Here is a 20,892-nt window from a genome sequence, read left to right as displayed (position 1 = left end):
GCCTCGGGCTGGGAAGCACAGTGCGACGCGACCGAGGCCTACTGCGAACCCGCCATGCGATGCGACGCCACGGCCCGTCGAACTCGGCTGCCCCGTCGAATGCGTCCGTCGATTGTGATCGAGGTTTTGATATTGTACTACTTGTATCTGTAAGTTGCAGAGGGCTTGCACCCCTCCCAGTGGCAAAAAGCATGAGGCTGGCCCTGGCCGTGCTGGCCCTCGCAAGAGCCGTCTCCACCACGATGAAGAACGTCCTAGCCCTGCCCTTGCTGCTGGCCCTCGCAGGGGCCGCCGACACCGCGAAGCGCAACGTGCTCGTCGTCATCAGCGACGACCTGCGTCCGGAGCTGCCCTGCTACGGCTGCGACGACGTCGTCGCGCCGCACCTGAGCCGCCTCGCCGGCCAGTCCCTGCGCTTCACGCGGGCCTACGTCCAGGAGGCGCTCTGCGCGCCGTCGCGGAACTCGTTCCTCAGCGGCCGGCGGCCCGACGCGACGCGGGCCTGGCAGTTCGTCGACCACTTCCGCGAGGCCGGGCCGGACTGGACGACGCTGCCCGGCGCGTTCAAGCGCGCGGGCTTCCAGGCCGTCGGCTGCGGCAAGGTCTTCCACCCGCACCTCCCGCCGAACTGGGACATGCCGCGGTCCTGGGACGACCGCATGAACGCGACCTGGGCCGACTGGATGTACCCGTCGGAGCCGCGGTGCGCGAACCGGTCGACGTGGTGTTTAGGCGACGACGACGGCGACTACGAGGACGCGAAGACGACGGCGACGGCCCTCGCGCTGCTCGAGAACGTCACGGCCGAGGACGAAACGCCGTTCTTTTTGGCCGTGGGCTACCGGAAGCCGCACCTCCAGTGGCGCGTGCCGAAGCGCGTCGCCGCGCTCTACCCCGGCGGGCCGGACAACGTGTCCCTGCCCGCCGTCGACGTCGCGCCCGAGGGCGCGCCGGGCCTGGCCTTCCACATGCCCTTCGCGGAGCTCTCGGCCTTTGAGGACGTGGCCGAGTGCGGCGGGCCGGGCCTCATGGCGCCGACGGCGGCGTACCCGGAGAGCTGCCAGCGGAGCTTCCGCTACGGCTACCGGCTCGCGGTCAGCTACGTCGACGAGCAGCTCGGCGTGCTGTTGGACTGGCTCGACGACCACGGGCTCGACGAGGACACGGCCGTCGTCTTTTTTGGCGACCACGGCTGGCATCTCGGGGACCAGGGCGAGTGGGAGAAGTTCACGAACTACGAGAACGCCGCGCGGACGCCGCTGCTGATCAAGGCGCCCTGGCTGCCGGCGAGCTTCGGGAAGACGGTGTCCGCCCCCGTGGAGCTCGTCGACGTCTACCCGACGCTCTGCGGCCTGCTCGGCGTCGACGTGTCCTACGTCGCCGCCGAGTCGGCGCCGCTCGCGGGCCGCGACCTCTCGGGCCTCCTGCGCGGCGGCGCCGCGGACGACGGCCACGTGGCCCTGTCGACCTTCCCGCGCTGCGTCGGCGGCGAGAACTACAACAAGAACCACGCGCGGAACGCGACCTACGCGGACTGGTTCCTCAACGACTGCAACGACGTCCCGCGCGACCTCTTCACCCACATGGGCTACTCGACGCGGGACGAGCGCTGGCGCTTCACGGCCTGGTACGCCTGGGACGGCGCGGCGCTCCGCGCGACGGGCGCGCCCGTCGCGCTCGAGCTCTACGACCACGCGGGCGACGACGGCGCGTGCGGCGGCGACAGGAGCGCGTTCGACTACGAGACGGCGAACCTCGCCGGCGACCCCGTCTTCGCCGACGAGGTCGCCGCGCTCCTCGCCGTGCTCGTGGCCAAGTTCGATATTCCCCACGGCTAACTTTTGGTGTTACGGCAGCACGCGGATGTTGCTCAGCAATCCCGTCTTGAGGTGGTCGACGACGGCGCAGACGTCGTGGAGCGACGGGTAGCGGCCGTCGAGGTGGAGGAACAGCAACCGCTTGTCGTTCTTCTTGCCGACGACCCAGCCCTCGTCGCCCGGGAGCTGGACGATCTCCTCCTGCACCGGCGGCCCCGCGAAATCCCGCAAGAACGCGACGTGCATGTCCGAGATCGCGTCGACGGCCGCGCGCGGCATGCCGTCCTCGAAGGCCTTGAGGCTCAGGTTGCCGCGGTTGAAGTACACGAAGGTCACGCCGGGCACGGGGAAGGCGCGCGGCGCCGGCGCGCGCAGCGCGAGGTCCAAATCGAGGTCCTTGAGCGTGTCGTGCATGGCGACGTGCAGCGCGTCCCGCGTCTGCGCGAGTTTTTCGGCATGCGCCGCGCGCGCCTCGTCGATGAGCGCCCCCACCGTAAACCCGCCGCAGAGGTAGACGAGCAGCCGCTCGCCGCCGGGCCCGCGGTCCGGCCCCCGCAGCGAGCCGTCGTCGCGCGTCGCGCGCCACCACGCGCCCGCCGCCGCGTGCGGCGCGTCCGCGCGCGCCGCGGGGAACGCGAGCGGCGGGCACCAGAGCTGGCCGTCGACGTCGTCGTCGGAGCCGTCCTCGTCGGCGACGGCGACGGCGCCCCCGTCCGCGGGCCGCGCGACCCCGTGCCGCGGCGCCGCGAAGCCCATCGCGTCGGCGCCGACGCGGTCGCGCGCCGACAGCAGCACCCGGTAGAGCACGGCCATCTCGTCGACGCCGATGCCGTTCCAGACGACGTTCCGCCCGAGCAGGACGGACACGGCGCGCACGCCGTCGAGGTCCGTCGCGCGGCGCTGCAAGGCGTGCACCTCGAGGAACGTGCCGGGCCCGAGGCTTCGGTGCTCGAAGCCCGCGAGGTCGTCGCCCGCGCGCGCGCGCGACGCGTCGACGCGCGCCAGCGACCGCTCGAAGTGGCGGCCCAGGGAGCGCCGCGCCTTCCGGGACGGGTCGTGGTCCTCGGCGACGGCGAGCGCCGCGGCCGCGTCCGCGGCCGCGTCCTCGAGCGGATTTAAAACGTCCGCCGGGTCCTCGCGGTCGACGGCGTCCTCGACGCGCCGCCGCGCCTTGCGCGCCGCCCTGCGCAGGGCCGCGAGCTCCCGGAGCACGGCGAGGCCGTCGCCGTCGCCGCCCGCGGGGTCCGGCGGGCCCCGCAGCAGGTCCGAGACGGAACCGTAGCACAGCGCGAACTCGTCGTAGCTCTGCACGAGCAGCGACTGCGCCGCGAGCGGCTCGGGCCCGTCGCGGCCGGCGCACCGCACGGCCCAGCAGAGCCAGACGCCCGGCTCCGGCTCGTGGACGCACCACCGGCTCCGCTTCAGCGCGACGCCGTCGAGGTGGTCGCCGGGCGCGACGGCGCCCGCGAGCGCGATGAGGCCCTCGAGCAGGCTCAGGCGCTTGAGCCGCTCGCGCGCGCCGTCCGACGCCGGGTGGTACCAGAGCACGTGGTTCAGGCTCTCCGCCTCCGTCGCGTTCTCGTCCTCGCACTGGAGCGCGCGGTGCAGCACGCAGCCGAACTCGAGCCAGGCCGCGTCGGTCATGGTCGCACGTCGCGCGTCGACGGCGCCGCAGCGATGCGTCGCGTCGCGTCGACGGCGCGTCGCAGCGCGTGCGTCGCGCTCACGGCGGCGGAGCAACGCTCAGCGCGGCGCCGCTCGGCAGGACCATGCGGTCGTCGCCACAGGCGGTTTCTATTGGCTGGCGACCCCCAACGGCATGGACGCCCTGATCTGAGCTGATAGCCTGATGGACGCGCTCCCGCGCCGCGCCCGCGACCTGCCCACCCCCAAAAGAAACCACGCGAGGTCTAGATCAGGCTGTACTTGCCGTAGTTGGCCATGGCGTCGCGGCCGCGCTTGCCGCCGGACGTCGCGAGCTCGCGCGTCTCCTCGTCGAGGAGGCGCTTCAACTCGGCCTTGGCGTGCTTGATGGAGAGCTCGTCCTTGGCCTCGAGGGCGAGGTAGAGGCGCTTCTGGCCCGGCTCCGGCGCCTTGCCCGGCGCGATGTACTGGCCCCGGGCGATGATCGCGCAGCCCGTCTCCTCCTGGACGCGGAGGATGTTGTCGCGGTGCGTCGCGCGGTAGCGCGCCTCGCCCGGGTAGTCGTTGACGTCGAGCTCGTCGTAGCAGTGGCCGCCCGGCAGCGTCTGGACGCCGCCGAGCACGGGGATGGCCGCCGGCGCCGCGGGCTGGAGCACCGGCGGCGCGGCGCCGCCCATCTGCGCCGCGAGCGCCCGCGCGCGCGCGAGCGCGGCGTGCTGCGGCGACTGGAGCGAGTCCAGGGGCTGGGCGGCGCCCCCCGCGGGCCTCGCGGCGGCGGCGAGCGCCGCGAAGGCGCCGCCGCCGCCGGCCTGCTGGCCCCGGCCGAACTGCGCCGCCAAAAGCTTCGCGCGCTCGAGCGGCGACATGCCCTTCATCTCCTTGGCGCTCGACGCCTGCGCGAGGCCGGGCACGACGCCGGCCATGGCCATCTGGGCCTCGATGGGCGCCCGGGCGACGGCGTTGGGCACGACGCCCTCCCTCGGGAGCGCGCCGAGGAGCGGCGGCGCGGCCCTGGCGACCGCGCCCGGCGCGGGCGCGACGCCCGCGGCCGCGAGCATGACCGCGGCCGCGGCGCCGGGCGCCGGCGCCGTCGCGAGGGCCGTCGCGTCCGGCGCCGCGGCCTCGGCGGCGAGCGCCGCGCGCGCGGCCGCGTTCTTCGCCTCGGCCTCGGCGTCGCCGCCGTCGTCGTCGTCGTCGCGGAGGTCCGGGTCGTGGAGCCCCATCTCGGCCTCCATGGCCTTGCGCTGGTCCCGCGCCGCCGCCTTCTCGCCGTCGAGCTCGTCGTCGTCGAACTTGTAGCCCCGGCCCGCGTAGCCCGACGACGCCCACTGCTTCTCGCCCGCGGCGGCGGCCGTCGCGAACTTCTTCGAGAGCTCCGCGAGCTCCGGCGGGATGGCCATCTTCGCCTGCTTCAGCGCCTTGTGGAGGATGGGCGCGTAGGCGTCCTCGTTGACGGGGTCGAGGAACGTGTAGGCCGTGCCCGCGCGGCCCGCGCGGCCCGTGCGGCCGACGCGGTGCACGTAGTCCTCGAGGTGGTTCGGCGCGGAGTAGTTGACGACGCAGACGATGGACGGCACGTCCAGGCCGCGGCCCGCGACGGACGTCGCCACGAGCACCGTCGCGACGCCGCTCTTGAAGTCCGAGATGGTGCCGTCGCGGTCCGCCTGGTCCTTGCCGCCGTGGAGCGACAGCGCCGGGTAGCCCGCCTGGGCAGCACAAGGGTGATTCAACGTCGCTTCAACGTGAGTGTTCCGCGCGCGCGCGTTCCGGAAAAAGCATCCACGCTTCGAGACCGTTCCGAGAGATGATCGCTCGTCCAAAAATCAGCCGAAACGAGTGGAAAATGGCCGAGATCGGAGCCTTTGAAGTTGGGAATTTCGCTCTCTTTTGCTGCCCTGTAGCCCGCCTTCATGAGCTGCTCGTAGATGGAGTCGCACTTGAGCTGCGTGTCGACGAAGATCAACACGGACCCCCGCTCGAACCAGTGGCCCAGCAATTGGAGCAGGCGCATGAACTTGGTGCCCTCGGCGCGGAGCTCGACGTACTGGTCGACGGTGTCCGCGGCGACGGACCGCCCGCCGGCGACGATCTCCAGCGGATAGGAGAGCGCCTTGCGCGCGAGCTGCTCCACGGCCCGGGGGAACGTCGCCGAGAAGAGCGCCGTCTGCCGGTCGGGCCGCGCGTTCCGCAGGATCATCGCGATCTGCGGCTCGAAGCCCATGTCGAACATGCGGTCCGCCTCGTCGAGGACGACGTAGGACACGCGCCGCAACCCGATCAAGCGCCCCTGGGACATGGTGAGGATGTCGATGAGGCGGCCCGGCGTCGCGACGACGATCTCCGCGCCGCGCTTCAGGTCCGCGATCTGGTCCGCGACCTTGGCGCCGCCGTAGACCGCGATGGCCCGCAGGCCCAGCGGGTTCGCGAAGCGCTTCGCCTCGCGCCAGATCTGGAGCGCGAGCTCCCGCGCCGGCGCCAGGATCAGCGCCACGGGGCCGTCGCCGCCGTCGACGATCGGCGGCTGGTCCATGATGTGGCGCAGCAGCGGGAGCACGAAGGCCAGCGTCTTCCCGGAGCCCGTCTTCGCGATGCCGATGACGTCGCGGCCGCTCATGAGCGCGGGCAGGGCCTGCTTCTGGATGGGGAAGGGCTCCGTGTGGTCCCCGAAGGCCTTGACGAGCGCGCCGTGCGCCTTGTCCGGCAGGCCGCACTGGCCCCAGGTCTCGATGGGCGGCGGGCAGCCCTTGCCCCGGACCTTGATCTCGTCGGCGTCGCGCCGCAGCGCGACGTCCGCGGCGCTCAAAGCGCCCAAAGCGCGGGGCACGACGTAGAAGTTCTTCCGGATCTTCACGTAGTTCTCGCGCGCGTGGTCCACGGGTTTTAGTTCCTTCTTCTTGAGCTGCTCCGCGAAGACCTCGAGGGCGGACCGCTCGGCCCGGCGCCGCTCGCCCTCCTCCATGACGTCGCCGTCGTCGGCGAAGCAGCGGCCGAGCTCCTTCTTCTCGCGCTTTTCCGCCTCCGCGGCCTTGGCCGCGTCCTCCTTGGCCAGGCGCACGCGCTCGGACGTCGACATGACGTCCGGCGGCTCGTCGTCGCTGTCCTCGTCCTTGTGCAGCGCGGCGAAGGCGCGCCAGGAGCCCGTGCCCGATTTCTCCGACGCGGCCGCGCCCCCGGGCGCCGCGGGCCCCGCGGCCTCGGAGTCGCTCTCGGACTCGTAGTTGCTCTCCCAGCCGCCGTCGGGCGGCTTCGCGCCCTTGAGGATCTCCTCCATGGTGATCGTGTTCGTCGCGTGCGGGTTCACGTAGCCCCGGTCGCCGTCCTCGACCGCGTCCATGATCCGCGCGCCCTCGCTCCGGTCGCTGCGCGCGGGCGACGTCGCGCCGGAGCCGTCGAGCGACGTGAGGAACGTGTCGAGGGGGTCCGACGGCGCGCCGCTCGAGAAGGACGCGAGGAAGCCCTCGAGGGGGTCCGCCGCGGGCGCGGCCGCGGCCGCGGCCGCCGCGGGCGCGGGCGCGGGCGCGAGGAACGGCGCGGCCTTCTCCGCGGCCGCCGCCGTCGCGTCGCGCTTCTTCTCGAGGCGCTTCTTCCGCAGCTCCGCCGCCGCGGCGCCCTTGAGGGAGCTCACGGCGGCCGCGGGCGCGGGCGCGGCCGCGGCGGCCGCGTCGCCCGTGTCGAACTCCGCCAATAGCTCGTCGTCGTCGTCCGCCTCGCCCTCGTCCTCGAGGGTCCACGTCGGCCCGCCGGGCCCGCCGGCGGCGCCGGCGCCCGACGCCTTGCCCTGGGCCGCCTGCCACGCGGCGACGCGCTCGCGCCGCGCGTTCGCCTCGTCCTCGACGGCCTTGGCGTCGCGCTCGCGCTCGAGCTTCTTCTCGGCCTCGAGCTCCTCGGCGCTCTTGGGCGCGTTGGCCTTGAGCCGCGCGGAGATCATGGCCGCCATGGCCGCGGCCTGGGTCGCCGACTCGTCGCCGCCGCCGCCGCCGTTCCGGTCGCGCCGCGGCGGCGACGGGCTCCGCGGCCGCGGCGCCGGCGCCGGCGCCGCGCTCATCTCCTTGAGCCGCGCCTCGTGCTCCATGGACACCCAGCCCTCGCTCACGGGCACGCCGTACTCGTCGCGCCGCCGCTTGCGGTCGCGCGAGCTCGACCGGTCGCGCCGGTGCCGGTCGCGCTTGTGCTCCTTGCGCCGGCTCCGGTCGCGGCTGTCGTCGCTGTCGTCGTCGCGCCGCCGGCGCCGGCGGTCCTTGTCTCGATCGCGGCCCATGGCAAAGTTTTCTACGCGGGCAGCTCTTCTATAAACACGCGCTAGTGCCGCCGCACCATCGCGGCGAGCTCCAAAGATTTTTTGTCCGAGGCCTTGCCGCAGTCCGCGGCCGGCGACGCGTACAGGCTGCTGCTCGACAAGGCGTGCACCGACACGGCTGGACCTCAACCCTTGCCGACGAGACGCCGCTCGGCACCTTCCTGACGACCACCGACCATGGACTCGTCCCCGGCGCAGCACGTCGTGTCGCCGATCAACTTCGACACGGTGCAGCCGGCCCGCGAGCGGCGGCCGAGCTACCGCCAGTCCTACGAGGACTGGCGCAGCGGCGAGGGGTCGTCGAGCGTCAAGGGCGAGGTGCACGGCATCCGCGTGGCGACCTACATCTCCGGCGCGCTCGCGACGCCGCACGGGTCCGCCGCGCAGTTCCGGCGCGTGTCGTCCGTGAACCTTTTGGCCAAGTCGCTGGAGCACGCCAACGAGCTCTACGACGAGTTGGAGAGTTTGGAGTCCAAGCTCAAGGTGACGTCGCTGCTGGGCGGCTGCCTCTGCGTGGCGGCCTTCGCGTCGTTCCTCAACGGCTACCACACGTCGGTCACAGGGCAGGAAAAGGGTGATTCAACGTCGATTCAACGTGAGTGTTCCGCGCGCGCGCGTTTCGGAAACAGCACCCACGCTTCGAGAGCGCTCCGAGAGATGATCGCTCGTCCAAAAATCAGCCGAAACGAGCGGAAAACGACCGAGATAGGAGCCTTTGAAGTTGGGAATTTCGCACCCTTTTGCTGCCCAGGTCGGTCATGAACGCGGCCGAGGCGACGGCGCTGCCGGGCCACGGGTCCTTCGCGTGGTCCGTGGCCGTGTCGGCGCTGCCCGTGGGCGGGCCCTTCGGGTCCTGGGTCGGCGGCTGCGCGGCGGACGGGCGCCTGGGCCGCGACGGCGCGCTCTGGTCCATCGGCGCTTTATACGGCCTCGGGGGCATCGCGCTCTGCTGGGGCCTGGAGCTGCAGCGCATCGACGTCGTCATCGGGGCGCGCTTGCTCCTGGGCGTCGCCTGCGGCGCGACGACGGTCGTCGTGCCCGTGTACTTGGGCGAGCTCGCGCCGCCGCGGCTCCGGGGCGCGTTCGGGACGTTGACGCAGCTGGCGATGGTCGTGGGCATCCTCGCCGCGGACGTCGTGGCGTTGGGCGCCGGCGCGGGCGTGTTGTTCGCCGCGTCGGCGCTCGTGGCGCTGGCCATGCTCTTGCTGGCCGGGGCGCTGCCCCTCGCGGCGACGCCGAAGAGCGTCTTGGCCGTGGGCCGCGCGCCGCGGAACACGTACGGCGACGTCGACGACACGTCCGAGGACTGGGTCGAGGCCGTCGAGCTCTGCAAGCGCTTGTACGCGTTGGACGACGAGTCGGCGCGCGACGAGGCGCACTGCATCGCCGCCGCGGCCGCGGCGGTCGCGCGCGACGAGGACCCCGCGACGCCCGACGCGGACCGCGGGTCGCTGCGGCGCCGCGAGGAGGCGACGGGCGGCGACCGCGCGGCCGTCGCCGCGCGGGCGCGGCGCGTGCTCTTCGCGTCGACCTTCGTGCTCCACGCGACGCAGCAGCTCAGCGGCATCAACGCGGTCTTTTACTACTCGACGACGTTCCTCGACGGCGTCATCCCGAACCCGGCCCTGGGCACGGCGCTCGTCGGCCTCGTGAACGTCGTCGCGACCATGTTGGCTTCGTCCTTGATGGACGGCCAGCGCCGCGTGACCATGCTCGCGCTCTCGATCGGCGGCATGCTCGTGAGCGCGGCGGTGTTGACGCTCGCGCTCCAGGGCCTGTTGTCCAACGCCTGGGCCCTCGTCGGCGTCATCCTCTACGTCTTCTTCTTCGAGCTCGGGTTGGGGCCCATCCCCTGGATGATCGTGCCCGAGCTCTTCACGACGGCGCAGGTCGTCCCGGCGCAGGCGATGGCGTCGCAGTTGAACTGGTGCATGAACATCCTCGTGGGGCTGGGCTTCCCCGTGCTCAACGCGACGCTCGGCGCCTACGCGTTCCTCCCCTTCGCCGCCGTCCTCGTCGCCGCGCTCGTCTTCGTCCTCGCGGTGCTCCCGGAGACGTTCGGCCGCACGCCCGAGGACGTCTTCCGGGAGCTCACGCTCCCGGGCGGCCGCCAGGCCTACGGCGCCGTCTCCACGCTCGAGCTCGAGTACGAGCTCGCGCGCGGCGCGTCGCTGTCCCGCTCGCGCTCGCGGAGCTGAGAATCATTCGCCGCCTCTCTAAATAAGTGTTTCCGATCGATAACTTGCACGTCATCTTGCAGCGGTTGATTTTTCAAGATTTTCGTATTGGTCGTGGCAGCCCGAGGGAATCAGAAGGGAGCGATGGCGCCTCTCACCCTCGTGATCGCGTCCTTGACCGTCGCACCGGTTCTCTCGTGCACGAGCGTGCTCTTCGGCCCCGGCGCGACCGCCGACGGCAGCGTCTGGGTCGGCCAGTCCGACGACGGCGAGGGCGCCGGCGATGCGCGCCTCGTGTGGGTCCCGGCGATGGACTGGCCGGCGGGCTCCAAAAGGCCGGTCTTCGACTACGGCGACTTCCCGCGCATCGTCGACAGCGAGCGCAAGGTCCCGGCCAGCGTCCTGTGGCCGTGACGATTTTCGAGAGCTTGAGAAATCGTCACCGTCATGCTTGGTAGGTCCCGGCCTACTTCCCGACGGACAAGTTCAACGAGACGGCCGGCAAGATCGGCAGCATCCCGCAGGTCGCCCACACGTTCGGCTACTACGAGGCGGACTACGCGATCTCCAACGAGCACGGCCTCGCCTTCGGCGAATCCACGGTGTCGGCGAAGATCTTCACGACGCCCGTGAGCAAGGGCGGGCCCGCGCTCCTGAGCATGTACGAGCTCTCGCGTTTGGGAGCCGAGCGCTGCAAGACCGCGTCCTGCGCCGTCGACGTCATGGGCGCGCTCGCGGAGAAATACGGCTTCTGGGGCGACGACAGCGTCGACACCGGCGGCGAGTCGTTGCTGGTCGCGGACCTCGAGACGCAGTGGATCTTCCACGTGCTCTCCGCCGACGAGCATAAGGGCGGCGCGATCTGGTGCGCGCAGAAGATCCCGCGCGACCACGCCGCGGTCGTCTCGAACGCCTTCGTCATCGGCGACGTCGACGAGGGCAGCGACGACTTCCGCTACGCGAAGTCCATGCATGCCATCGCGAAGGCCAGGGGCTGGTGGGACGGCACCGGCAAGCTCCACTTCACCAAGACCTTCTCCGCGGGCGAGTACTCGAGCCACGGCTACTCGGGCCGGCGCATGTGGGCGTTCTGGTCCGCCGTCGCGCCGTCCCTGGGCGTGGAGCCCGAGTACGACGTCTACGTCGACGCCGTCGGCGGGAACTTCCCCGTGTCCGCCAAGACGGACGCGCCGGGCCTCACGCGCGGCGACCTCTTCGACAAGATCTACCGCAACTACTACAAGGGCACGAAGTACGACCTCTCCGCGGGCGCGGCGGCGGGGCCCTTCGGGACGCCGATCCGCGTCAAGCCGGGCGAGGGCGAGCGCACCGTCGCCGGCTCCTGCGGCAGCGACGCATCGCCCTGCGAGACGTGGGAGCGGTCCATCGCGTCGTTCCGGTCGACGAACATTCACCTGACGAACCTCGCCCCGAAGGCGTCGCCCGTGCTGTGGTTCCTGCCCTACGCGGCCGTCGCCGGCGTCTTCCTGCCCGTCGACGTCGTCTTCGGGCCGACGCCGAGCGCGCTCGAAGGCGTCGACAACCGCGCGCCGGACCGCTCCAAGGCGTTCTGGGCCTTCCGCGAGCTCGCGCAGTATGCTTACCCGCGCTGGTCCGTCGTCGAGCCCGAGATCCAGGCGCTCCAGAAGCGCCTCGAAGGCGACGTGACCGTCGCGGCGGACGCGGTCATCGCCGCCGTCCGCGAGTTGTACGACAGCCTCCTCGTCCGCGACTCCGACGGCTGGGACTACGACGCCGCCGCGCGCGTCGCGAACCGCGTCGGCTACCCGGCGGCGTGGCTCGACGACATCGGCTACACGAAGGGCACGACCTACGCGTGCAAGACGACGTGCCCCTAGGCGCTGTCTTCAAACAATCTAAGATGAAGTTCAACAACATGTTCAACAACTTCGTTTCCTGGCACTGCCAGGCGGCCCGATGGGCAAGCATATATTCAACGCAATGTGTGCGTTGCTCGTGGGCGTGCTGCGCGCGGATGAGACCTGCACGGTGACGGACGCGCCGACCGCCTGGCCAGCGACGGGCTGCGGCATCGAGGACCTCCAAGCGATCGTGGTCGACGACTCGGATGTGAAGTACTTGGTCAGGCAGGACTGCGCTCTCAGCGAGGATGTCTGCAGCACGCGCACCCTGTTCCGGACGCGCGACAGCTGCGGCCAGTGGACTGTGCACTGGTACGCCGCCAGCCAGAGCGCGACCTTTCCCGCGTCGCTCGGTCTCATTCCGAGCTGCCGCATGCCCGCGTCGACGACCGTGCGACGGACGGACGGCTCCGTCGCGACGGCCAGCTTCTACGCCGTGAACGACAAGAAGCGCCGCGGCTTCACACGATAGACCGAGACGTCGCGTCGCGATGATCCTCGCGCGACTCGTTTAAAAGTTTGCTCCCTGAAACGGGGTCGGCGCGTACGAGAGGAGGGCACCGAGGTAGGCGGATCGCCACCCCAAAAATGACCGAGGTCTCTTGTAGACACCCCCCTTACGAAGCGGGGCGGGCGTCGGGGGAGGCGCGTCGCGCGCGGCCGCGCGATCATGCGACGATGGTGCCGCTCTTCTGGATCGTCGAGTTCCACTGGCCGCTCGACGCCATCCGCTCGGCCCGGATGCGCTCGAGGTTCTGCTGGGCCTCGAGCTCGGATTTCACGTTCTGGTATCGCTGGAGGAGGCGCTCGAGGTCCATCTGGCGCTGCTTCTTCTGCTCCTCGCGGCCCGTCTGCACGCGCTTCTGCAGCGCGACGAGCTCCTGCTGCTTCTGGTGCTTGAACTTGGCCTCGCGCTGGAACATCTCCTGCTGCTTGCCGTTCTGCCACTTCTCGAGCTCCCAGGCCTCGAGCGCGTCGCACTTGAGCTTGATCTTGTGCGCCTCGGTGTAGTCCTTCTGGCGCGCGAGGTGCTCCTGGATCCGCCGCAGGTTCAGCAGCTCCCGCGAGAACTTTGGTCGCGCCTGGCGCTGGAGCAGCGCGCCCTGGAAGTCGCGGAGCTCCGCCGCGTGCCGCTCCTTCATCGCCTCGACGAGGTCCGCGGCGTGGTTCTCGTACTCGCTCATCTTCTTGTCCCAGATGATGTTGAACTGCTGGAACTCCAGCATGTGCGCCTCCTCGACGCCGAGGCGCTCCGCGATCTGCCGCGACCGCATGGCCTCCTTGCGCCGGTTCTCCTCGTGCATCTTCAGCTCCTCGAGGCGATTCTTCGCGATCTCGGCCTCGACGTACTTGCCCTGCCGCTCGCAGTTCTTCCGGTGCTCCTCGAGGATCTGGAGGAAGTCGGCGACGGCGGACTCCTGCGCGCGGGCCGGACGGGTCGCGCGCGCGACGCTCGAGGTCGCGCGGCGGCGCGCGGGCTGCCCCGCGGTCGCGCGCGCGGGCTGCCCCGGACGCCCGCTCTTCGAGGACGCCGCCGCGCGCCTCGGGCCCATCCTGGGTCGACATGGTCTCGGCGGCGCGCCGACGCGGTCACGGCGCGACGCCGCCCGCCCCCGCGAGTTCCTCGACGCTCGACGCGGACAGGGCGTCGATCAGCGCTACCGCTCTTGCTACCGTCTATTTTACCAAAGAAATAGTCTGCCGTGCAGGTCGCGGTGAAGACGTTGAATTAGCGCGCTATCAACGATGGCTGGGCAGCGTTCTCCCCGACCTCCGTGAGCGGCCGGGCCGGAACGCACGACTCCGTGAGACCATGGAGATGCTCAAGCAGGCGCTCGAGCAGGCCGTGGCGCTCGAGGCGCCGTCGCCGCCGGCGACGCCCGCCGAGCCCGCGATGACGCCGGCCGACGGCGCTCTGACGCCCATCGAGGCCGCGGCGGCCCCGGCGCCGGCGCTGCTCAGCGGCGGCCGCCTCGACAGCTACATCTCGGCCCTCGAGGACGACGAGGACTCGCACGCGACGCCGACGAGCGTGTCGCGCGGCGCGCCCGTCGAGCTCGAGAAAGCGTTCGCGAAACGCGTCGCGGGCGGCGCCTTCGACGGCGAGGACGACTTGGCCGACGGCGACGTGCCCCTGCGCGTCGACGCGCTGGAGCGGGGCTGCGTGCGCCTGCGGCGCGACGTGAAGACCGTGTGGTCGCTCGAGCGGGCCTTCGAGGCGCGCATGGCCGACGAGTGCCGGGGCTGGTCCGAGGACATCGCGAACATGCGCGACGGCGTCGTCGACGAGATCCGCGCGGGCCAGGCCGCCGCCGTCGAGGGCGCCCTCGAGCAGACGCAGGGCAAGCTCGACGACGCGACGCGGCGCCTCGCGGGCGTCGAGGGCGGCGTCGCGGACGAGGCGCGCCGCGCCGCGGAGCTCGAGCGGCGCGTCGGCGGCCTCGAGGCGCTCCGGTCGCGCGTGTGCGCCCTCGAGCGCCGCGCGTCCCGCGCCGAGGACCGCGCGGACCGCGCCGAGGCGCTCTGCGACCGCCAGTTCGGCCAGCTCGAGCGCCAGCGGCGGACGATGGACGCGTGGCTCCGCGAGCTCGCGAAGAAGGCGAACCACGACAGCCGGCGCATCGACGCCGCCGACGCGCGGGCCCAGCCCGTCCACAGCGCCCTGGCGAAGCTGTCGAACCGCATCGCCGCCGCGGTGATGATCGACGACGCGGCGAACCGGGCCGCGCGCGGCGACGCCGACGGCGCCAAGGAGCTGAGCTCGTCCTTCGCGACGGCGGAGACGACCATCGTCGACGAGGAGAGCGGCGAGCCCGACGCGGCGCCGACCGCGCCGACCGCGCGCGGCGGGTCGAGCCGCCGCGAGAGCCTGCTCCACCGCCTGAGCCGCGTCGGCTCCGGCGGCGGCGAGACGCTCGCCATGACCTACGGCCTGCGCCTCGACGCGGCGTCGGAGGAGTCGAAGCGCCGCGCGGACGCGCCCCGGCGCACGTCCCTGCGCCGCGAGTCCATGCGCGGCGGCCGCCGGTCGACGCTGCGGCGGAGCCGGGGCCCGCCGCCGGGCCTCGGCGTCGTCCGCGAGCGCCGCGCGGGCGCGTCGCCGGCGCCGGCCGCCGCGCCGCGCCGCGACGACCCCGCCGTTGCCGAGGCGCCGGCGTCGGCGACGCCCCCCGAGGACAAGGTCGTCGCGGCGCCGTCCGTGGCCGAGGCCGCGGCGCTCGCCGGGGGCGCGCGCGCCGCGGGCGCCGTGCCCGAGGCCGCGGTGCCCGGGCCCGCGGCGGCCGCCGCGCCGGCGCCCCCGCCGGCGCTGGTCCGCGCGGCGTCGATCCTCGAGGAGGTCGAGGACGACGACGACGTCGACGTCGAGGTCGAGCAGTTCCCCGAGACGATCATCGCCGACAGCATTTTGGCGATCCTCCGCCGCGTCGCGGCGCTCGAGCGGGGCAAGGCCGAGTCGAGCCAGCTCCGCGTGCTGGAGATGGGCATCTCCAACAACCGCTCGCGCACGGAGGCCGCGGAGCGCAAGCTCGAGACGCGGCTGGCGTCGCACGAGAAGAAGACGCTCGCGGACGTCGTCGAGCTCCGCGAGGCGGGCGACCACGGGAGCGCCGTCGCCGAGAGCCAGGGCGAGCGCATCCGCGACATGAGCCTCCAGCACGAGACGCTCAAGTCCGAGGTCGGCCGCATCAACAACGACGCGCTCCACGCGGTCCGCGACTATCTCGCGCCGACGCTCGAGGAGGTCCAGAACACGTCGACGGGCCTCACGGATTTGCGGCGCAAGACGAACGAGCAGTTCATGAAGATGGAGTTCCAGAAGGCGACGAACGCGGCCATGAACGAGAAGGCGGACATCGTCGACATGGACACGAAGGCGTCGCGCGTCCAGGTCGACACCGTCGCCGCGTCCGTGACGACCATGTCCCTGACCATCGGCTCCCTGAGCGACCGCGTCGTCACGGCGGAGAAGATGGCCAAGCGCGGCAACGCGACCGTGGAGAAGCTCGAGGCGCTGATCATCGAGCTCCGCAAGCGCATGGCGGCGCTGCCCACGGGTAGAATCGAGGTCGACGAGAACGAGCCCGTCGACGAGAACGAGCCCTGGCCGCCGAAGCCCCACCGGGGCCACAAGCCGCGCAACCTCACGCCCATCGACAAGGCGGGCCCGGCCCGCGGCGACGACTCGACGCGGTCGTCGCCGCCGGGGTCGCCGCAGTTCGGCTCGCGCGGCGCCGACGACAGCGTCCACTCCTTCCCCTCCTTCCCCGGGGGGCGCAAGTCCAACGCCATGACCGTGCGCGAGCGCGAGGTGCTCAACGAGCACCGCAAGTCCTGGATCAACCCGCAGGGCCCCGGCGCGGAGCACGACGAGAGCGCCAAGGCCGAGCGGCTCCTGAGCGCGGGGCCCGGCGGCCGGCGCCACAAGCCGTCCCTCGCGTCGGGCGTCCTCGAGCACCGGCCCAAGAGCGCGCCGTCGCCCTGGGCGAACCACAACAAGCTCCAGAAGGGCAAGTCCAGCGGCGGGCTCCGCCACGCGCCGAGCCACGGCCGGCTCTAAGCGTAATTACGGCGGCTTCCCGAGGAGGTGGAGGATCGCCGGGAGGACCGTCTTCCGGCTCGTCTGCTCGTTCAAAGAGCAGGCCCGCGCGCCGTCGCCGACGTCGCCGAACGTCGTCGCGCCGAGGCCGGCCGCGGATACGCCCTGCTCGACGAACATCTTCGACTCCAGCAGGTCCGGCGGCAGGCCCGCGGGGAGCGCCGCGAGGTCCGCCTCGAGGGTCGCCGCGCCTTTGGTGGCGTGGTAGACGAGCGACCGGCCGCCCGCGGCGTCGTCGTGCTTGGTCATCGCGAACAAGACGTCGACGCGCTCGTCGCGCGCGAAGGCCCGGAGCGCGTCGGACAGGGCGGCCTCGCCGCCCGCCCGGGCCGAAAACTCGGCGAACGTCAGGAAGATGTTCGCCGCGCCGACCCGCAACCCGTTCACTGAGGCGCGCTTGTAGTCGAGCGCGAGGAGCTGGCGCGCGTCGAGGCCGGCGACGTCGAAGCGCGCGGCCGACAGCGCGTCGCTCAGGTGCTTCATCGTCGCCGCGCCGCCCAGGCGGCACGCCTCCGGCAGGGCCCGCACGCGCAGGCCGTCGACGCTCCGCTCGCCGAAGGCGTCGCCGGAGAGCGCGTCTAAAAGAGCGTGCGCCGCCGCGACGTCGCGATCCGAGTACTTCGTGCCTTTGAACTTCTCGTCGAAGCCCCGGCAGTCCAGGGCGATGGCGAAGAGGAGCAGCGCGCCGAGGTCGCTGCGGCCCGCGCCGGCCGCGACGAGGCGCTCGGCGACGAGCGACGAGCAGCTGCCCGCGGCGCCGTCGACGTCGCGCTCCGCGGCCGCGTGCGCGCCCTCGTCGGCGTGGTGGTCGACGATACCCGCGACGGCGCCGGTCAGCGGGAAGCCGTGGTCGGCGCGGTTGTGGTCCGTGAGCCAGATGGCCACGTCCCGCCGCCGCGCGGCGACGGCCGGCGACACGTCGTCGGCGAAGACGAGCGCGTCGCCCGCGGAGACGAAGTCGAGCGCCGCCGACGCGTCGCGGCGCAACGCGAGATCCCGCCTCGCGAACTGCGCCAGGGCGACGCCGGACGTCAGGTGCGCGACGGCGAGCGCCGACGCGATGGAGTCGAGGTCGCCGGCGCGGTTGCCCACGGCGACGGTGCGCGCCGCGTCGTCGCCCGGGCCGAGGAACGCGGCCTTGCGCTGCGCGAGCCCCGCGAGCAGCGCGTCGGTCGTCGTCGCCAGGGCGCGGGCGGTCCGGGCGCAGGTGAGCGCTGCGAGGACCATTTTCACGCCCATGCTTTTTGGGCGCCAAGTTCAATTTTGGCCAATATATCTTCAACGTTAGGTAAAGAAACGCCCGACAGGATCAGCGCTGCCCCGCGGAGCGTCTCTCTGTTGTCGCGCCGCTTTGCGCCGCGTCCGCCGCCATGGGGATGCACTTCGACCTGCGGCCGATGACGCCGGAGGAGCGCGCGTCGGGCCTCGTCGCCGTGGAGTGGGAGAGCGAGGCCGACGACGGTAGCGTGGTGTCGGCCCTCGAGGACGTCGGGTCCGTGGCGAACCGGTCCTACGGGGCGACGCAGAATTTAGAGTGTTTGCGGGACGACGAGATGACGGTTTCGAGCGAGGTCGAGGGCCGCGTCGGCAAGTGCGAGCGGTCCTGCGAGCGCCTCGCGCGCGACATGAAGACGGTGTGGACGCTCGAGCGCGCGTTCGAGGGCCGCATGAGCGAGCACGTCAAGGGCTGGGGCGACGAGATCGCCCACATGCGCGACAGCGTCGTCGAGGAGATCCAGGACGGCCAGGCGGCCATCGTCGCCGAGGGCGTCGCGGGCCCGAAGGCCGAGCTCGTCGACGCGCGGCTGAGGCTCGACGCGGCCGAGGCCGCGCAGGCCGTCGGCGAGACGCGCGTCGGCGTCGTCGAGGAGCAGATTAGCGTGCTCGCGTCGATCAACGAGCGTCTGGTCGCGCTGGAGAAGCGGGCGGAGCGCGCGGAGCGGCGCGCGGCGCGCGCGGAGACGCTCTTCGACCGCCGCTGCGAGGACATCGAGACGTTCGCGTCGCAGCTCGACGAGTGGCTCACGGAGGTCGTCGCGCGCATCAAGCGCGACTCGCGGCGCATCGACGCCGCGGACCGGCGCGCGGCGCCCGTGCACCGCGCGCTCGCGAAGCTGTCGAACCGCATCGCGGCCGCGGTCATGATCGACGAGGCCGCGCGCCGGGCCGCCGAGGGCGACCGCGAGGGCGCCCGGGAGCTGCGGAGCTCCTTCGTGTCCGGCGACCACGACTTTCCCGACTTCGAAACGGCCTCGAAGGCGTCGCTGCTCCACCGCCTGAGCCGCGTGGGCTCGTGCGGCGGCGAGAGCCTCGCGGTGCAGCACGGCCTCCAGCTCGACGCGGCGTCCGAGGGCAGCTCGCGGGAGGAGGAGGTGCGGCGCAAGTCCGTCATCGCGACGCCCGGCGGCCTGCGGCGCGCGTCGTCCATCCCCGCGATCCCGCGCGCCGCGGACGACTTCTACGGCCCGCCGAAGGCCAAGTCCGTCGAGGCGCCGCCGCCGGAGCCGCCGAAGCCGACGGCGCCGGAGAAGACGGGCCTCGCCCGCGACGTCGCCAACGTGCTCGGGCACGTGCTCGAGGGCGGCCTCGACGGCGGCGGCGCCGCGGGCGCGCCCGCGCCGGCGGCCGCGGACGGCGACGCGGACCCGGACGAGCCCCGGGTGCTCATCAAGACGAACACGTGCCCGACGTCCATCTGGCACTCCACGGGGCTCTTCGACGACGACGGCGACGACGCCGACGACGAGCCCGTCGTCGTCGAGTCCTTCCCGGAGACGATCGTCGCCGACGCGGTGCTCGCGATCCTCCGCCGCGTGTCGGGCATCGAGGCGGGCAAGGCCGAGAAGTCGCAGCTCCGGGTCTACGAGACGGGCATCACGAACAACCGCAACCGCATCGAGTCGAGCGAGAAGCGGCTCGAGTACCGCGTCGCGAACGACGAGAGCCGCAACGAGAAGGCGTTCGCGGATCTGAACGAGGGCGCGGAGCACCTGAACGCGCGCCTCGAGAACGAGCAGGAGCGCATCACGTCCGTGTCCCAGCAGATCGAGAGCCTCCGGCGCATGTTCCAGCAGCTCAACATCGACAACATCGGCGCGGTCCGCGAGTTCCTCGCGCCGACGCTCGACAAGGTCGACGTCATCGCGGAGGACCTGCAGCGCGTCACGGAGGAGACGGGCTTCAAGCTCAGCGACCTCGAGCGCACGAAAGCGACGACGGAGGCCCTCATGAAGAAGGCGGACATGGACGTCGTCGAGGACAAGGCCACGACGTTCCACGTCGACAACGTCGCGTCGTCCGTGACCGCGCTGTCGCTCACCATCGGCTCCCTCGCCGAGCGCATCATCCACAGCGAGGGCATGGCCCAGCGCAGCGCGGAGACGGCCCAGAAGCTCGAGGTGCTCATCATCCAGCTCCGGAAGCACATCCTGGAGAACGAGGACCTCAACAAGCTCAAGGACGCGGGCGGCGCGTCGCCGAAGCAGCACAACCGGCGCCGCCTCTCCGCGGGCACGCCCGACCAGGCCTCGCCCAAGGCGACCTACCGCAAGCAGACGCCGTCGCGCCACCAGAGCTTCCACAACTCGCAGAAGCTCGCGCCGATCCCCCGCGACGGCGACGCGTCCGGCGGCGACGAGGGGCCCCACGCGATCCCCGCGTTCCCCGGCGCGAACCACCAGCCGCCCCTCGTCCCGCCGGGCGTCGCGCTCCACAAGCACCGCATGTCCTGGAAGAGCCCCGCGGCCGAGCACGAGCAGGCGCACGAGGCGCGGCACCGCGCCATCGCGACGGCCTCGGAGAACCGGCGCAAGAAGCCCGCGAAGACGGCGCTCACGGAGAGCCTCCGCTCGTCGCGGCCCGAGTCCGCGCCCCTGAGCCCCTGGACGCCCGACGCGAGCGACGCGTAAAAAAACGTTTTTCGAGCTTTTTTATGCATGTCCCGCGAGCGCGCGCCGCTTGCGCTCCGTGCAGACGAAGTCGACAAAGGCGGGATACGAGTCGATGGCGGCGATGAGATCGCGAAGCGTCCTGGCCATGGGATCGTCGGCGTGCCTTCTCAGCAAAACCATGAAATCCTCGTGCGACGTCGCGCGCTCGCGCACAAACTCGTCGAGCCTCCCTTCGACGACGCCGAGGAACTTCGAGTGGAGCGTCATCGCCTCGTGAGTTTGCTCGCGACGAAGGTCTCGGAATTCTCCACCGTGCTCCTCTATGAACGCGTCGATGTATGGGCAGATGTTACGCATATAATACTTCACGACATCGAGGAGCTCGGTGTCCGACGCCTTGAACTCCAATTCCGCCGCCTCTCTCCGCAGCGCGGCCCTGTCGATGTCCGGCTCCTCCTCGTCGCTGCTGCACGACCCTTGCACGTAGCTCTCACCGTCGCTGGAGCTGCCGGAGCTGCCGTCCATCGTGTTTGAAACAGCAACGATTGTTCAACATGAACACAAGGTGAACACAAACAGGTTTACGA

At 71.7% G+C, this 20,892-nt stretch overlaps 6 protein-coding genes across 6 annotated transcripts; 4 read left to right on the top strand and 2 right to left on the bottom strand.

Annotated features, from left to right (window-relative positions):
• Positions 1-242: 242 nt before the first annotated feature.
• ITS1 (hypothetical protein) lies at positions 243-1,838 on the top strand (the record flags this gene model as incomplete). Its single annotated transcript, XM_009037646.1, has 1 exon — positions 243-1,838. One exon carries the CDS (start codon positions 243-245, stop codon positions 1,836-1,838), a length of 1,596 nt encoding a protein of 531 aa, XP_009035894.1.
• A 1,889-nt stretch (positions 1,839-3,727) lies between these two features.
• AURANDRAFT_53132 (hypothetical protein) lies at positions 3,728-6,420 on the bottom strand (the record flags this gene model as incomplete). The annotated part of the gene is made up of 3 exons (XM_009037249.1): positions 3,728-4,330; positions 4,523-5,167; positions 5,296-6,420. The coding sequence occupies 3 exons, from the start codon at positions 6,418-6,420 to the stop codon at positions 3,728-3,730; spliced, it is 2,373 nt and encodes a 790-aa protein (XP_009035497.1).
• Positions 6,421-7,935: 1,515 nt separating this feature from the next.
• On the top strand, positions 7,936-9,956 carry AURANDRAFT_63015 (hypothetical protein; the record flags this gene model as incomplete). The annotated part of the gene is made up of 2 exons (XM_009037647.1): positions 7,936-8,309; positions 8,510-9,956. 2 exons carry the CDS (start codon positions 7,936-7,938, stop codon positions 9,954-9,956), a joined length of 1,821 nt encoding a protein of 606 aa, XP_009035895.1.
• Positions 9,957-10,079: 123 nt separating this feature from the next.
• On the top strand, positions 10,080-11,794 carry AURANDRAFT_63014 (hypothetical protein; the record flags this gene model as incomplete). Its single annotated transcript, XM_009037648.1, has 2 exons — positions 10,080-10,322; positions 10,394-11,794. The coding sequence occupies 2 exons, from the start codon at positions 10,080-10,082 to the stop codon at positions 11,792-11,794; spliced, it is 1,644 nt and encodes a 547-aa protein (XP_009035896.1).
• A 692-nt stretch (positions 11,795-12,486) lies between these two features.
• AURANDRAFT_63013 (hypothetical protein) lies at positions 12,487-13,371 on the bottom strand (the record flags this gene model as incomplete). The annotated part of the gene is made up of 1 exon (XM_009037248.1): positions 12,487-13,371. The coding sequence occupies one exon, from the start codon at positions 13,369-13,371 to the stop codon at positions 12,487-12,489; it is 885 nt and encodes a 294-aa protein (XP_009035496.1).
• A 260-nt stretch (positions 13,372-13,631) lies between these two features.
• On the top strand, positions 13,632-20,349 carry AURANDRAFT_71294 (hypothetical protein; the record flags this gene model as incomplete). The annotated part of the gene is made up of 3 exons (XM_009037649.1): positions 13,632-16,330; positions 17,451-17,514; positions 17,723-20,349. The coding sequence occupies 3 exons, from the start codon at positions 13,632-13,634 to the stop codon at positions 20,321-20,323; spliced, it is 5,364 nt and encodes a 1,787-aa protein (XP_009035897.1).
• Positions 20,350-20,892: the final 543 nt, after the last annotated feature.

This window comes from Aureococcus anophagefferens (genome assembly GCF_000186865.1).
Source record: "Aureococcus anophagefferens unplaced genomic scaffold AURANscaffold_6, whole genome shotgun sequence".
NCBI lineage: Eukaryota > Pelagophyceae > Pelagomonadales > Pelagomonadaceae > Aureococcus > Aureococcus anophagefferens.
This window is presented reverse-complemented; position numbering and strand designations above follow the sequence as displayed.